This window comes from Ambystoma mexicanum, chromosome 3p (genome assembly GCF_040938575.1).
Source record: "Ambystoma mexicanum isolate Mex_15411 chromosome 3p, UKY_AmexF1_1, whole genome shotgun sequence".
Classification (NCBI taxonomy): domain Eukaryota; kingdom Metazoa; phylum Chordata; class Amphibia; order Caudata; family Ambystomatidae; genus Ambystoma; species Ambystoma mexicanum.
This window is the reverse complement of record NC_090925.1, coordinates 997,902,144-997,919,113: the sequence shown is the minus strand read 5'-3', so window position 1 is coordinate 997,919,113 and position 16,970 is coordinate 997,902,144. Positions and strand designations below refer to the sequence as shown.

General features: G+C 46.5%; 1 protein-coding gene across 2 annotated transcripts in view; it reads left to right on the top strand.

Annotated features, from left to right (window-relative positions):
* RPN2 (ribophorin II) overlaps nt 1–16,970 on the top strand; it is a 514,179-nt gene that overhangs the window by 310,896 nt on the left and 186,313 nt on the right. For both annotated transcript variants that reach the window (XM_069652295.1, XM_069652294.1), the window contains exons 10-11: nt 5,918–6,009; nt 6,349–6,463. In XM_069652295.1, the coding sequence (XP_069508396.1) occupies nt 5,918–6,009; nt 6,349–6,463 (207 nt within the window). The remainder of the gene's footprint in view (nt 1–5,917; nt 6,010–6,348; nt 6,464–16,970) is intronic.

Sequence of the window (16,970 nt, the reverse complement as noted above, 5' to 3'; positions counted from 1 at the left end):
TTTGTCTGTCGTGCAGCGGCAAATTCCCGTGGAAGGATACCCATCGCCGTTGCAATAGGTGTCTTCCTCGCGACCACGACTATCGTTCTTGTAAGTCCTGCAAGCTCTTTTGTCCCAAGACGTTAAAGAACAGGCGGACAAAGCAGTGGGTGGCCTACGCGATGCAGGCTGAGAGTCATTCCCCCGTTGGTGCCGTAATTTCGGATGACGAGGATTCCAGCAGCAGTCATGGCTCCGACCTGGAAGCCATAGACCTTTTCGGCAGAACCCTGTTTCCCAGATGCCCGGCCCGTACAGACCACCAGTTCTGTTATGGGGAACACCCCAGGCAGATAAATAAATTACTCCCAAGAGACGAAGACTCCTGCCCCATTCCACCAAATTCATCAAGAGGAGCTCTTTGATTATTCAGAACAAGAAGAAACATACAAGGACAACCCTTTAAATCAGGACACAGCTGACCAGAACCCAGACTGGGATCAAGATCAACCAGCAGATCAGGGGCCTTGGCTCTCACTCACTCATGCCCCAGACATTATTTGTCTAGACCCGCCTTCTTCACCACACCAATGGCAGTCATCACCAATAGATGACCAAATGTTTAGTTTAGTTTCTTTATTTATACTGCGCGCCGAACCCTGGGGTAACTGGGCGCCCGAGACTTAGTGGAGGTTGCAGCATAGTATAGACAGTAAAAATAACAATAAGTGCGATTGACCGAGTTACATGATGGTCGACAGGAGACAAGTACATTTAAGAAGAAAGTCAGATGGAGGTGGAATTCTTGTTGGCGAGCCATGATTTTGTTTTGGCTCTAAAAGTCCAAAAGGAGGGTTCTGCTCCAAGGTTCAATGGTATGACATCTTTAATGCCATCCTAAAGAGAGCCACAGATCATTTTCGGATCGCTACACAGGACGCTGTCCAAGACTCTGACTTCGTTGAGGGCATTCTCAAAGAAAATCCTCCCACTAGTCGGGCTATTCCACTTCTTAACTCAATAAAGAAACGCCTACCTCCTTCTTTATTGTCTCCTTCCCTTACAAGGTCAGTCCACCCTCTGGTTGAGAAGTTCTTTTCGCCCCTCTCCATCTGACCCTATGTACATTCGAGGTTATGCCACAACGGACTCACTGGTTGTTACAACCACCAGAAAGAGGGCAGCGGTGCCACTATCCACAGCGGAGGCTCCCCCAGATAAGGATTGCAAAAAACTCTATGCCCTCAGGAAACTTATTATCACATCGGTGGCCTATTGAACCAGGATCGCAAATAACACGGCCCTTCTTGCTAGTTACAGTGGCGTACAATGGGGCCTGCTCCAAGAAGGCCTCCAAGATGTCCCTGAACTCCTCATGCCTGCTGACGATAGTCACTGAGGGCAAACAGGTGACCCATAATATATTAATGAACACTCTAGACGCTGCTTAAACTGAGGGATTCACTCTAGCACAAGGGACCCTACTCAAGAAACCTGCCTGGCTGAAAAACTCAGGCTTTAAACCAGAGTCTCTGGCTTCCCTGATAAATAAACCCATAGAGGAGTCCAACCTATTTGGTAAGGCATGCGATGACTCCTTGAAGACGGCTAAAAAAGAACATGAGATGCTGAAATCACTCAACCAGATTATGGCCAAGCCATTCAAACAGCGGGGAGGTTCAAACTCTCGTTCCTTTTGAGGTCTGTCCTCCTCCTGATCTCCCCATGGTCAATATGGCGTTGGAGGTACCCCATGGTCCTGCGGGCAATGCTCATCTGGCAACAGCTAGTATCAGCAGAGGGCAGCGCAGAGGCAAGGGTAGAGGCATGGACTCTACTCCAAGTGGCTCCCTGTCCTCCACATCCAATGGCTCCCCGTCCTCCACATCCAAGTGGCTCGCCAGTCCGGGTCCCCTCCCATGTCTCACCGGACGTGGGACGTTTGTCATCATTCATTCACGCATGGGACTGGATCACATCAGACCAGTGGGTGCTAAAGACCGTCGCCCACGGTTATTGCATCGAGTTCCACCGTCCACCTCGATACCACCCACCAAAGAGCAGGCACCTATCACCAGCACTCCTGCAAATCCTGCTGGAAGAGGTGCAGATCCTTCTGGAAAAGGGCACCGTAGAAGTCGTCCTCGTTCACAAGGTAAACAAGGGTATTTATTCAGTGTACTTCCTTGTACCCAAAAAGGATCTCACCCGGCGAACAAATGTCAAACTGCAAAAATTCCGAATGACAACATTGCAGGAGGTTATCCCACTGCTGGTGCGGGGGGGGGGGTTGCATGGCCATATTGGATATGAAAGATGCATACTTTCATATTTCAATGTTGCCAGCACACAAAGTACCTAAGGTTCATGATAGAGGACATCCACTATCGGTTCAAGGTTCTACCCTTCGGCATTGCCTCAGCTCCACGGGTGTTCATGAAGGTACTGGTGGTAGTAACTGCTCACCTGCACAGGCAGTCAATTCCAGTCCTATCCTTACCTCGACACCTGGCTCATAACAGGGGATTTGTACAGAACATGCCTAACAAATACCCAGAAGACTGTAGATCTCCTATTCAGCCTAGGCTTCTCGATCAACGAGAAAAAGACCAGTCTAGACTAGGGGTGTGCGGAACTTCGGCTTCAAGTAAGTATTCAGCCGAATTCCGGCTGAAAAAAAGCTATTCGGCTCCAGCCGAATAGTTTCTAGCTATTCGGCTCTTGCCGAATACTTTGACATTCTCATTTGAATACAATGCAACATGAACTCAGAAAGGCAAATATAGATTCAGCTTGCAAAACTGAATAGAATTGGACCAGACACAGATATTACACAGCTGAAAAATATCTTCTATTGTAATCTGCTCTTTAGCGCATGTTTTGTTACAGTTCCTTAGACAAAAAGGGTGCTCATCTTTTATGCTTAGCCTGCAACAACACAGGAACATCTTTTCTTTTGGCAAATGTTTATATGAAATATGCACTTTTTTCAGTTTGAAGAAACAAACTGAATAAAAAAATTTGCATAGATACTTTCAGTTCCTGTCATGTTACTTCCCATTGCGTACGTCATAATCCCCCTATTTCGTTTTTTAAGGACTGGAGTCATGAGTTTAACATTATCTGATATTTTATCCGGAAATTATAAATTGCATATGTTTGTGTATTGATGAGAAAGAGTGGCTAGGATAAGTGAAAAGTGAGCAGCATTTGTGTGGGTGGTGTGAATAGATGCGAGATGTAGTTCACACAATTCAGATTTCCTCTTGACTCTCCTGCATGAGCCGACATGAACCATTTTATACATTTCTATGTGATCGAAACTCAACCACATCAACTTTGCAACTGGATAGAGAATGCAATGCATCTGATTCGCAAAGGCAGTCATTTTGCATTTGTGAAGCCTCCTACTTTAATTGGCACTGAATATGCAACAATCTTCTGTACATTTGGTCCCTTCATTTTGGTTAAATCTACTTTATTTCTGGCTTTTATACTTTAAAGATGCTACATTAATTACAATGAAGAGAAATGAAAGTATAGAATGCATTTAAAATTGTGCTTAATTTGTTTTTTTAATAAGTGTTTTTTTAAAGTTTGGAACATGATTTATTAAATAAAGCAACTATTCGGCTTAATATTCGGCTTTGGCCGAATAGTTGACAAACTATTCGGCCGATTACTAAATATTCTATTCGGTACAGCCCTAGTCTAGACCCCAGCTTAGTAAGACAATTTTTGGGGGCTCTAATTCGGACCAAAGACTTCTCGTCTTTCCTTCCAACGATAGGGTTCAAAACATGCTGTTCCAGATCCCTCAATATGTATTCAGTCACGAGGTGACCGTACGCAAAGGAAAGATGGCCTCCTGGATTTACCTAGTTCTATATGCTCGCTTGTGCATGCGCCCCATGCAAGAGTGGCTCTCGAGCCATTGGTGTCAGGCCAGCGGACAGTGGGACAATCTAGTGGTTGTCTCAGCAGCCCTCGTTCATTCACTGCAGTGTTGGTCAAGGGAGAACCTTCTGCAGGGAAAAACCTTCACCACCCCTGCAGTAGAAGCCACTCTTACCACAGACTCATCTGACGGGGTGGGTGGCTTACCTCCTTTAAGAGACGGCGCACAACGGGTGGTCCCCAGCGATGGCATCCAATCACATAAACTTGTTGGAATTGCTAGCAGTGTTCAAGGCCCTGAAGGCATTTCAAACAAACCTCCAGAGGAGAACAGTTCTAGTCCTCACGGACAGTACTACGGCCATGTATCACCTGAACAAACAGGGGGCACTCGCCAAACTGTCACAGAACATATGGAAATGGGCTCTCAAACACAAGATGTTCCTCCTGTCACAACGCGTTCCAGGGGAACTCAATCTTCTGGCGGATGTACTCGGCAGAGATTTCCCCATTCCAGTAGCGTACGAGTGGCAACTACACAAGGACATTGTACTCCACGTCTTTGCAGACTGGGGCTTCCCAGAGATCGACTTATTCACAACTCTGGAGAACACACAATGCCCAGATTATGCATCCAGCTACCCTCACAACCGCTCCAAGGGGAACGGTCAAACATGGTCAGGGAAAGATGTCTATGCTTTTGCCCCTGATGCTCCCCTCTCCCCCCCAATTCCCCTGCTCAACCGACTAGTGCACAAGATGCACCAAGAGCCAGTCAGGATGATGCTGGTGTCCCCGATGTGGCCCCCCCAACCTTGGTTCTCCCATCTCATGACCATGTCAGTCTTCCCTCCCAGGAAGCTGCCATGCCCTCACAACATGCTATCTCAAGACAAGGGAGGGATGCTACATCCATGTCCTCTAACTCTGAACTTGGCAGCCTGGCTCCTGAGGTCATAGAGTTCGGGCACCTTCAACTCTCAAGGATATATGGACATACCGGGAAGCACGGACAATTAACACCAGACACTGCTACTGCAGCAATTGGAAACACTATCTGGTGTAATAACAAGGGCATCAATCCTGTTGATTACGCACCAAAGCATATTGTCCTGTACCTAACTTACGTGCTAGATTCGGGTCTGGTTTTCAATTCCCTAAAGGTCCACTTAGCTGCACTTTCAGCGTACACCACGTCCCAAAACAAGGTTTTGTGGTGGAAAATTCCAGTGATTAAAGCGTTAATGGAGGGGGTAAAGAGGATCCATCTCCCCATTTCAAACCTAGCTCCCGGGAGGGACCTGAACATTGTACTTACCAGATTAATGGGGCCTCCCTTTGAACCAATGCACAAGGCTAGCTTTAAAGCACTCGCCAACAAGACCGCCTTCCCTGTGGCGATCACTTTAATAAGGAGAGTTAATGAACTGCAGGCCCTTTCAGTTCAGGACCCTTTTGTCAAGATTCACAAAAATAAGGTGGTCCTGCGCACTCACCCAAGATCTGTGCCTAAATTTATATCAAAGTTCCATGTGAACCAGTCCATAGAACTACCCACCTTTTTCCAAAGCCCCACTAACGTGGCAGAAAGAAGCCTCCACACAATAGATATGAGGAGAGCAGTTATCTATTATCTGGAAAAGACAAAGCCACTTAGGAAAACAAACCAGTTCTTCGTTTCAGTGGCAGCTGATAGAGAAGGGGACCCTGTCTCTAAATCACCTATCTCAAAGTGGATTGTGAACTGCATCCATCCCTCCCTGAGTCTTTTTGAAAAATAATCCTCTTAGCAGTTAGTGGTCTTATATGCAGCTCTCAGAGAAGCTATAGCACCATCAATGCAAGTATGTTGACTTTTCCTCCGTTTATTGAACTAGTAAACATGAAGGATATGGCAATACATTATCTTTGAATGGCAGTATGGTCATTATGAACATAAATTAACCTTGAATATAAGCCCTTTAAGGGAATTTATCTGCAACAGCAGACATTTTCAGCAGCTCTACAGTTGATTTTTTTTTTTTTTTGGTTCATGCTGCAGATGAAAGTCAAGGTCTCGACAGAAGTTGCCATAAGTAATGTGGAGCTTTCCATAGTGGACAAGGATCAGAGCATTGCCCCAAAGATGGCCAGGTAAATTGTATTTGTGTTAGTGATTACTCTCATGCTCTCTCTCTGTGTATATATACATATGTAATCTCAGGGAACATTGTGTTTCAAATGCAGGCAGATGAATGACACCTTTCGTCTGTTACCATGTCTGTTTGCAGTTTTGTGTATATTTATAAAGAAGTGATGAATCAAACGTGTATCATAGTTTGCTCTAGTATAGCAGTTGTTGTCCAAGCAGAATAGCATGGACTCACAGGCTCATTGCACACCAAACAGGGATTTCTCTGATATGGCCAAATGTTAAACATGAACTGAAACATTTTCACCTCCAGTTGCTTCCTTTCCTATCTTGTCTTTTAGGGTGGCATACCCGTCTAAGGCCAAGGGATCTCTCACTGCAGACAGTCATCAGAACCTTGCTTTATCTTTCCAGTTGTCAGATGTGAACACAGGAGGTGAAGTCTCTCCTCACCAGGTAGGACAACTACATGTCATGCTGAGAACGAAGCACATGAGAAAATGCAAGGTTTTCCGAACTATGAAATACAATCATGCTTTGCATGTCTATGCTTGATCCAATGACGAGTCTTTACTGTGTGCCTTATAAGCGTGGCTCATTGCATCTGGTTGTTGGAGCAGAATTCAATTTTGAGAGTTTGGCGGTCAGAGGGATGTCTGCTGAGGTCCTCCTGTCTCTACATCCATTTTTACCTTACTTAGGGTATATGATTTTGGGTCACCATTCGGGAACCCTGTTTCTGCCCTACGGTGGTTTATCACCCTACATTGGTTTTAGGAGGTTCGCTAGTTAAATATTAAGTTTTGGCTTTGTCAGGGGTGCAAGCAGATTTGCTGCATTAGTAGCCCAATTTACCTTTATGGTAGCCATTGAGATATTGTTTTTTAGTCCTACTCTCAACCATTTTGTGCTAGTGGACTTTTGTTCAGCAAAACCATGAGGCAGGCCAAAAATGGTGGTTCTGCCCATGTCGGCTCTTTGTGAGCAAAACATGGCAGCCTCCATAGTGGTTTGAACCTGTTTAGACCATGTCCTAACCCTGAGCAGGCCACTGCACTTCCTGCCCAAGTGGGCCTGAAGGGTGGTTTTTGCAGCCACCCTGATATGCTGGCCACCAAAAACTTTGATTTTAAATGCCCCTTTGGGATTGGTGGGATGGCAGAAGCAGGTCCCTATGAATGATGGTACATATAGGGGAAATCATGTTGCTGAGCTCCGTGCTGCTGGATTATTTTTGATGGAGTGCAGGTTAGCTTACCCAGTAGAGAATTTCTTGCAGTTTTCTGCTACTGCTCCATTTTTAGGCCCTCTTCTGGCTATAACGGCTAGGTGCAGTGGTCTGGGTGTAGCTCCAGTTTTGGATTTGGTTTCTGGTTGTCCTTCCTGTGTCTTCCTTGTCCTGCTGCTGATCCTCCACATCTGCTGGACCTAGGCCTCGCATCCTAGCACTGTGTCTGTGTGGTTTTACTGCTGCTTTCCCCCATTTTACTGTCTGTGTCCACAGCCCCGATTTTAGAAGCTGCCACCGGCAGGAAATGGTAGTGGGACCACAACACCCAACCAAATCTGCTTGTCTCCACCGTATCTGGTGCCACCACCATTGTCCTTCTGCAAGGGCCGTTTTTGATCGTTTGCTGTCCACATTTGCCTGCTGAGCCTGTGTGCAGGTTTCTTCCTCCTGGAGCCGTCTGTTGCTGATTGCACTTCTGGGTGGTGCGGGGGGGGGGGGGTGGTGCCCACTCCTGTGAAGGACATTTATTATTATTCTATGCGGTCGGGGTCGTCGTTGGTTCAGGTCAATGGGTGCCCGTATCTTTCATTTTGACTGTTAAAAAGCAGCTTTTACTTTACTGGGTTGTGCTGCTTTCCTGGAACACTGTTTTCAGGAACCAACACTTTAAATACTTGACTGCGGCCTCGGTTGGTTTATTAAGATATACACACTGAGGGATCCGCATGGTCTTTGGTCAGGTCTTTATCAGAACGATTTTCCTGTTGGTTCACATTGGGAGACCAAGTCCTGCTCTACTTTACTTTCACTGCTCCTTTTTCTGGGTCTCGACTGGTAACCACTGGGAACAGCTGCTTTCTTCTGGGGAGGAACTTGGACTTACCTGGCTTTTTAGCGTACCCATAGGAAAGCCTAGACTGCCTTGATACCTTTCTCAAGTGATACTAGAAGGTTATTACCTAGACTGTGGATTTTGTTTATGATCTCCCTAGCGACTGGTAGCCAGCCTGAGGAATTCCATTTGCTAGCTCCCAGAGTTTTAGATCCTCCCCTAACTATTCACACAGCTGCTCCCCTTCCTCTCCATGTAAAGTAAATGGTTGCAGCTATTTGCACAGTAAAAGTGGCTTCAGAGTCTTGGATGCATTGTCCTTCACAGAGCCTTAAAAATCAGACAGGCTCTGATTTGCAAGCACTTCACATTTCCCAAGTCACAGCCACGGTGACCATAATTCTGCCCCAGCACCTTAATGACCTCCAAAACACAATGCATATATTATCGGGTGAGCCTTTCTCATGCATGTTAACACATTTCCAACTGAAAGTCCAGACACTGCACCATTAACCTAGCAAATCTGCGTCCACTTCAGAATCAGTTGGAGTAATAGAATGAAACCCTCTTCTAAAAATGTCTTTAGATCCAAGAGATCTACTAGTGTGACATGCAAAACACGGTTTGCTTTATCTCTGTAGTGTTCAGAAAGATTTCTCTTTAGGCACATTTCACTGCATCTTCTATGGACCCCCTCTTGGGTAAGATTTTCATAATTATGATAAATCTTCCTAACCTGAGTGAGCCCCAGAACTGTTTGCTTTGACTAGGTAACTATTTTACCTTGTCCCTACGTGAGTGGGAATCTTCCCCCCACCTAGTCTTCTACTCTTTTTATGGGTGACCTTTTGTCTCTCCATAGTGTATGAATGGAGTTAGTTTCCTATAACGTTGGACTGACTGTAAGGATCTTTGGCAGCACACAGCATTTTAAATGCAGTGGCTTTCTTTTTTAATTTTTATTTTTTCTTGGATGAACTACTGTTCCCAAGGAGTAAAGTGGGATTTCCATCCCCTTTACAGTTTATATAGTAAGCCAACACACCCCACCTTATGTGGAGTGCTGTGGGGATACAATATATCCCCTTTCTTACTTGCCTGGTAACATTTTTATTACAATTGCAAGTTTACTTTAATGGTTGGTGGCAGTGGTTTTACCTTTGAGTTTTAGTCTTTATTACCCGTAGGCTGTACAATCAGCCTCAGTACTGCACAGGAGGGCCACCATTCTGCTAGGATGGTGGGCTCCTTTTTTCGCCATTTACCATTTGCTTGTTGATTCCTAGGTCAGTGTTGGGTAAGATTTTAACCTTGGTGCAAAATCTACCTCACTTGTGAGAACCCAGAGCTTTTTGCTCTACTGCTGGATTATTTTTCCATATACCTCGGTGAGCCAGAACCCTTTTCCACACTCGCAGATCCTTTTACTCTTTATGGGTGACATTTTTAAGGCTCTCCATAGAGTCCTTTTCATTTTATTCCTTTTGACAGCTTTTGGTAGATAATTTTTTATTGTAACAGTTGCCCTTTGGGCTCCCCTTTTACTTTCTCTGGCTTACCTTATGAGAACTGCAGTTCCCAAGGATAGAAAGAATGTTTTATCCTCTCTAAACTCTATTCAGGTGAGACCAACGCACCCCACCGTATGTGGAGTGCTGGGGATACAATGTATCCCCTTTCGCATTCTAACTGTAACATTTCTGTTACACGGAAAAACCTACCTTAAACGGCTGGTGGCAGTGAACCTTGTAAATAATTAGCCCCTGTAACAGCACCTATGTGTGCCCATTTTACCAAAATGGCCCTAGTATTCTTTTTTCCATGTACATGCTTCTTGGTCTTTCCCCTGTCCTCCAGGACAGGACATTTGCGTGTGAAAATTCCTTTATTTTGAATATATATATATATATATCAGTGAAAAAACTTTGTTAAAGGGACGTTATGGTTCCAAGTAAAACTGAAAAACCCTTGAAATTCGCCAGTTATGGTAAGCTAAGCAACCATAACTCACGCCACCACCGTGCACTGCTAAGACTAACACCCAGGACATCAAAGATGACATCACAAATGTCATTGATGACATCACTGATGACATCACATGTGCATTTACTTTTCATGAAATGTCTGTACAAGGTATTCTTATAATGTTGAGAAATGTGTCAACGATCATTGGAATAAATATGAGCTACGTAGTGCATTAAACAATGCATTGATATAAATAGCATTCTATTATGAAGTTCTTTACAGTATAGTCTGCTCTCATGCAGAAACATAGGCATTGTGTGCAGCATACATGATGAAGGTATAATATTCATAATGTTGATATATTGAATAATGAATGAACTGTTTTCTTAGTTTTGTGCACTGTGAAATATGTAATAAGTAGCTAATAAAACCCATGTATTATATAATTGCATTATTACAGAAAACATAGACACAATAACACCTACAAATATGAGTGTATACAGGGAAAGTGAAGTAAGCAAAAAAGCAGAAGTAGTAGCAGAAACAATTCATAACTATAACTGATTAAGCTGCTATTTACCCTATGTATATGCATCACATGATGTGACTGGACCCTAAGGAAAGTAGTGTGAGTACAATGTATACAAATATGAGCATATACAGGGAAAGTATAGTAATACAAGAACAGAACTGTCAGAGTGCTGATAACTCTACTGATTATTTTAATGCACAGAAAGTATTGCTGTCTTTCAGGCTTGTCTTCCCCTATGTATATGTTTCATATGATATGTCTGGAACCCAAGGGAATTACTCTATGAACATACTTAAAGGATAAGTCTACAAATATAGTATGTTACAATTTTTAGTTCATGACTGTTACTGAAGAAAACCATGTGGCCTAGATATGTCGGTAGAGGAAAAAAGAGTGAGACAGACATGTGATGTCATCAGTGATGTCATCAATGACATTTGTGATGTCATCTTTGATGTCCTGGGTGTTGGTTTTAGCAGTGCGCGGTGGTGGCGCGAGTTATGGTTGCTTAGCTTACCGTAACTGGCGAATTTCAAGGGTTTTTCGGTTTTACTTGGTACCATAAGGTCCCTTTTTAACAGTTTTTTTTCACTGAATTTCATAGGTTTTTATTAGTGCAACGTAACCATAACGTCCTTTTCAATGGATGAAGACCACTAGCATCCTAGGTTCTCAAGGTGGGAACCCGGGGTGGAAAAAAAAGAATTTTCTTCCCAAACCGGTACGCCTGCGGCGTTCCGGTGTAGGAAGGAAAATCTTTTACTAAGATGGACACCATGGAAAGGGAAGGCGGGGTGTATAAAGAGAACACAACAGGGCATCGGTGGGGGGTGGGGAGAACCAGTAGAGAGACACGGGGCATGAGCGGGGGGTGGAGGGCAACAGGAGAGACACGGGGCATGAGCAGGGGCAACAGGAGAGGGACACAGGGCATGACCGGGGGTTGGGGTGAACAGGAGGGAGACACGGGGCATGAGCGGGGGATTGTCATGATGCCTAACCCCGGGCATCTGGATGAAGCCCATCAGCCCCGGGAGCAGGCATCCAGATATTTAATAAAACCCCAGCAACCCCTGCTGGGGGCTGTCTGGGTTCAGTCCTGGCACCTTAGGCGCCAGGTTTATAGACTTTACTTACCTCATGCAGACCATGCTGCAAATGAATCCAAGCCAACGTGAGGCCTGGATGGGACTATTTTACTACAGGGACTATTTTTTTACTCGGGTGTGGTTCTAGGGACTACTTACCTGGAACTACTTTGGAGGCTATTTAAATCACGCCCGAACAGCAGCACATGCTTCGCGTTATTCTGCATCCAGCAGCATAACGCTCACTGTGCCTGCCGTCAGCATCCAGTCTTTAGCCACGCCGTCTCGAATCCAGATAGAAGAAAGAAGGAGGAAAGGTTAGAACACAGATATTTCAATCCTTACCTAAATTCTGGATCCATCACATCTTCGAACTTGAAAAGGACATTATTCTGCATGTGTCGCATCGCCAGCTGCTGCGCCATACTCACCAGTCCTCACAGCATTTTTCGATCCGTCGCAGCCTCCATCATTTTTCTTCACCGAATTCCACCATCTAGGGGACAAAAGAAACATAAGGTGAGCCGAGAGAGCCAACAAATACAACCTCTCCACCATAGACTTACCTGATTAACAACCAGAGGCATTATTCTGTAACAAACCGCAACTTCTTACGCCGCACCTGTAAGGAGAGAGAAACCAGCAATTTAAATACACGCATCTTTTACCGGACAGTGTCGGGTAATACAGACTCTTACCTGAACACCATCAGCTGCCATAAGACAATCTTCCCTTGGATCCAGTTGCAACACAAGAAAAGAATGTACAAGAGTGAACATCGGACATATTGAACTCTTTGAACTTTATACTTGCGGGCTCTCGCCTGGAACCTCAGAGTCAATAATCATCCGGAACTCTTCCAACGCCTTCAGACCAGTGAAGTAACTGGTATCTACGCGCCCCTGCATTCCACACAGGATGGAGAGCTCATCATTTAAAAACATAAGGTGAGCTTACTGAAAGTGAATATCTGTGGTGATTAGTGGGGAGAACAGTGGGGAGCCATTACTAGAATCCACGGGTGGCTAAATCGCTCTCTCCACTTGCAGGAGAATACTTCTACGGGTCAAGCAGACGAGATTAGGCGGTCCAGTCCAGTCTGTCATCTCTGCACTACGTTTCACGTTGGAGGAGGTCGCAGCTGTCCGGGTCCGATCGACGCCCCTGTGGGAGCCAGGTGAGCGTAACAGGGATGGAGGGCAACAGGAGAGACACGGGGCATGAGCAGGGGGTGGGGGGAACAGAAGAGAGACACTTGCTGTGCAAGCGGCAGATCCCGCTCCTGTTGACAAAGCCTCTCCCTACCTGGTAAATCTGTCAGTGCAAATCCGGACGGACAGCACAACAGCCATGTTTCTACCTGAACAAGCAAGGAGGTACTCGGTCGCCAAATCTGTCCAAGCTTGCCCAGAAAATCTGGATATGGGCACTCAGACGGAACATCTTCCTGTCATCGCAACATGTTCCAGGGGATCTCAATTCCCTAGCGGATGCTCTGAGCAAAGACCCCCTCCCAGAGGAACACGAATGGTGTCTACACAGAGAAGTCGTAGAAGATATCTTCTCTGTGGGGTTTCCCCACTATAGACCGATTTGCCACAAGCGAAAACAGACAATGCCCAGGATTTGCATCCAGGTTCCCCCAACCAGACTCCCAGGGGAACGCCCTGTGGATGAACTGGTCAGGGATGTTTGCGTACACTTTTCCACCAACTCCTCTAATCAGGAAGGTGGTCAACAAGATGAGAATCGATGACGCTCGTCCTAGTTGCTCCCATGTGGGCAAGACAACCGTGGTTCCCACACTTGCGCAGATTGGCGGTGTGCGAACCCATCAAACATCCGGGCTGGTACAACCTACTGTCCCAGCACCAAGGTCAAACAGTGCATCCTCAACTCAACTCAATGAACCTGGCAGCATGGCTCCTGAGGTCATAGAGTTCGGACATATCAATTTACCACAGAGGTGTATGGACATCCTAAAGGAATCTAGGAAACCTAACACGAGGCACTGCTACTTTGACAAATGGAAGAGATTCGTTATCTGGTGCCAGAATAAACAAATCAACCCAGTTGATTGCACTCCTTCCACTATTGTTACATACATGCTCCACCTGCTGGACGCAGGACTGGTTTTTAACTCACTGAAGGTACACCTGGCAGCCCTGTCGGCATACACCACTTCCCATAACAAGGTGTCGTGGTGGAAAGTACCAGTAGTTAAAGCCTTCATGGAAGTAGTAAAGAGACTTCACCCTCCTATTTCAAACCCACCACCAGGATGGGACCTTAACGTGGTGCTATCTAAGCTCATGGGCCCCCCATTCGAGCCCATGCACAAAAGCAGTCTCAAACACCTGACTTACAAAACGGCCTTCTTAGTAGCAATTACATCTATAAGAAGAGTCAGTGAAATTCAGGCTCTTTCAGTGCAAGATCCCTTCTTTACTATCCATAAAGATAAACTGGTTTTACGCACACACCCTAGGTTCTCACCTAAGTTTATTTCAAAATTCCACGTGAACCAGTCCATCGATTTTCCGGCTTTCTTCCAAGACCCACAAAGCTTGGCTGAGGTGAAACTACACACACTAGATGTGCGTAGCGCGGTGCTCTACTATGTAAACAAGACCAGACCGCTAAGGAAAACAGATCAGCTGTTTGTCTCCGTAGCTACATGCAGAGAGGGGGATCGTGTCTCTAAAGGTGCCATCTCCAAGTGGATTAACTGTATCCAGCTGTGCTACTCACTTTCTGAAAAGACTCTGCCTTTCACGCCTAGGGCCCACTCTACAAGAGGCATTGGGGCCACTCTGGCTTTCATTGCAAATGTACCACTTGACACCATTTGCAAAGCAGCTACTTGGAGCTCTATTCACACTTTTACTCAGCACTACTGCATTGACACTCATTCGAAGACAGATACACAAGTGGGACAAGCGGTTCTAAGACACCTGTTTGCTCATAACCCTTCTCACATCCCACCTCCTTCAGGTACTGCTCGCTAATCTATGCACAGCATGTTATCCAAGCAGATTCCACAAGCCTCAGAAGGGATACATTACTCACCGTAATGGTATTTCTGATGCTAGTATCTGCTTAGATTCACATGCGACCCACCCTTCCTCTCCTCTGAGAGAAGGCGCATGGATGCTTGTAGTCTTACCTTTCTATCTGCTCGGATTATCTGTATTCGCGCTACTCCTCATGCTACCTCATGTCAGAAAAAATACAATCTGAGGGTCCTAGAGACGTGAGGGATCATGGGTACAGTGGACATCACACTAGGGATAGTATTACTGGCACGCCCTGCGTCGGTGCCCTTTTTCGAGTTTCGAAAAACAAACTGTAATACTCCGCAGCTTCCACTAGATGTCGGCCTACGCACAGCATGTGAATCTAAGCAGATACAAGCATGAGAAATACGATTACGGTGAGTAATGTATGATATATATATATATATATATATATATATTTCTGAGGCTTGTGGAATCTGCTTAGATCACATGCTGTGCATAGGCCGACATCTAGTGGAAGCTGCGGAGTATTAGTTTGTTTTTCGAAACTCAAATGGGCGTCGACACAGGCGTGCCAGTAATACTATCCCTAGTGTGACGTCCACTGTACCCAAGATCCCTCACGCGTCTAGGATCCTCAGATTGTTTTTTTCCGCCATACTGGTCGGAAGCATCTTGCGGAGTCCCCTGGCCGTAGCCATACTTTTGCTAATAATTGAAAATTATAATTCTTTATTGACATCCTTCCCCACCCCAACGTCGACTCTCGACGACGGCTGGAGAAGACATCGACCGTCGGCTGCTGCACGACGGATCTGGGCCTCGGAAGGCCGCTGGCCTCGGCCCGGGCCTGGTAGGCCGCTGGCCTCAGCCCTGCAAGTAGGGAGAGTGGGGGGTGGTACATACTCTTCACTCTTGGTATATAGGTACATTTATATATTTCCTACACTTACCAGCCCGCTGCCTCAAGGTGCGTATGGAGGGTACCCCTTTCCAATTCTGCCCCAAGTGCAACCGCAAATACCCTTGGGTCGACAGGCACGCCACGTGCAATCTCTGCTTGCCGAGGGACCACCCCGAAGCCAACTGCAGAGCGTGTAGTAGGTTTAAACCTAAGACACTTAAGGACCGTTCGACAAAGCGTTGGGCCCACCACGCCAGGCAGGCGGCCATGGCAGCGGAGGGCGCCTTCAGCGATGGCAGCGACGCCGTACTTTCGGACGGCGAGGGCATTACGGCATCGAAAGACAGCCGAGCGCAGGTCCCCGACCTCGGAAGGTCGTCCGGCAGGGCGGCTATGGGGAAGACCCCCGGCGACGCAAGCGCTACACACCCTACACACACTAAGCACACTAAGTCCAACCGAACCTCGACGACGTCGACTTCTCGGAAAGAGGCACAGATAGAACGGTCCGACTCGGTGTCCTCTGGGCGCTCTCGATCGAGATCGCCTCATGACGCAAGGCAATCATCCACTCTTGCCAAGAGTGCCTCGCTCCCTAGACTAACGGAAGTTGGATCGTCGGAGGACGAAGACGACTTCCACCCCCAGGCCGCGCTCCAAGAGACGGAGCCCGCAGTTAACACCAGCGAGGCCCCACGCTCGAAAAACACAGATACCTCTCCCGATCCTCGACGCCAGGCGTCGAAAGTCTCCGGGGCCTCCAAGGGACAGGGAAAACATTTTTCCACGCACGGGGAGGGGGGGAAACGGCGGAAAGCACATTCTTCCCCCCCTGTAAGGCCATCCTTCCCCCCTAAGCAGACAGACAAATACAAGTCTACTGAGAGATCAACATCCAGCAAGGGTACCCTTGATAAGTCCCCTAAATTGCTTACTAAAGTCATCCCCTGTTCCAAAGAATGGTCCAGTGAAGACATAGACAGGGTCATGTCAAGGATGTCTTCCTTGGCTGATTTTTACGACAAGAATCCAGAGCATTTCCTCTCGTATGACCCTCAGGGGGCCACACCCTCAGGTTCCACTGATCCTATCCCCCTAAGTAAAAAGGCCCGGTTCGAAAGACCTGAACCCTTCGAGGTGCAGCCTTACTCTACTCCACACCCCAGGTACCAAGGAGAGCCTTTCCCTGAGGGGGACCAGGAGTTTGAAATTATGAAGGAACAAACCGGGACGGAATACTATGCGGATGATGAGGACCAGGAGGAGGGAGAAGATGAGCAGGAAATATACAGAGTAGATTCCCCGGTAGAGAACGAAGCCCCAGCTACCGACTCGCCAGTCGATAACCAGCCCCTCCTTAATGAGGTTCTCGCTCGCGCGGCAGAGTTGGTGGG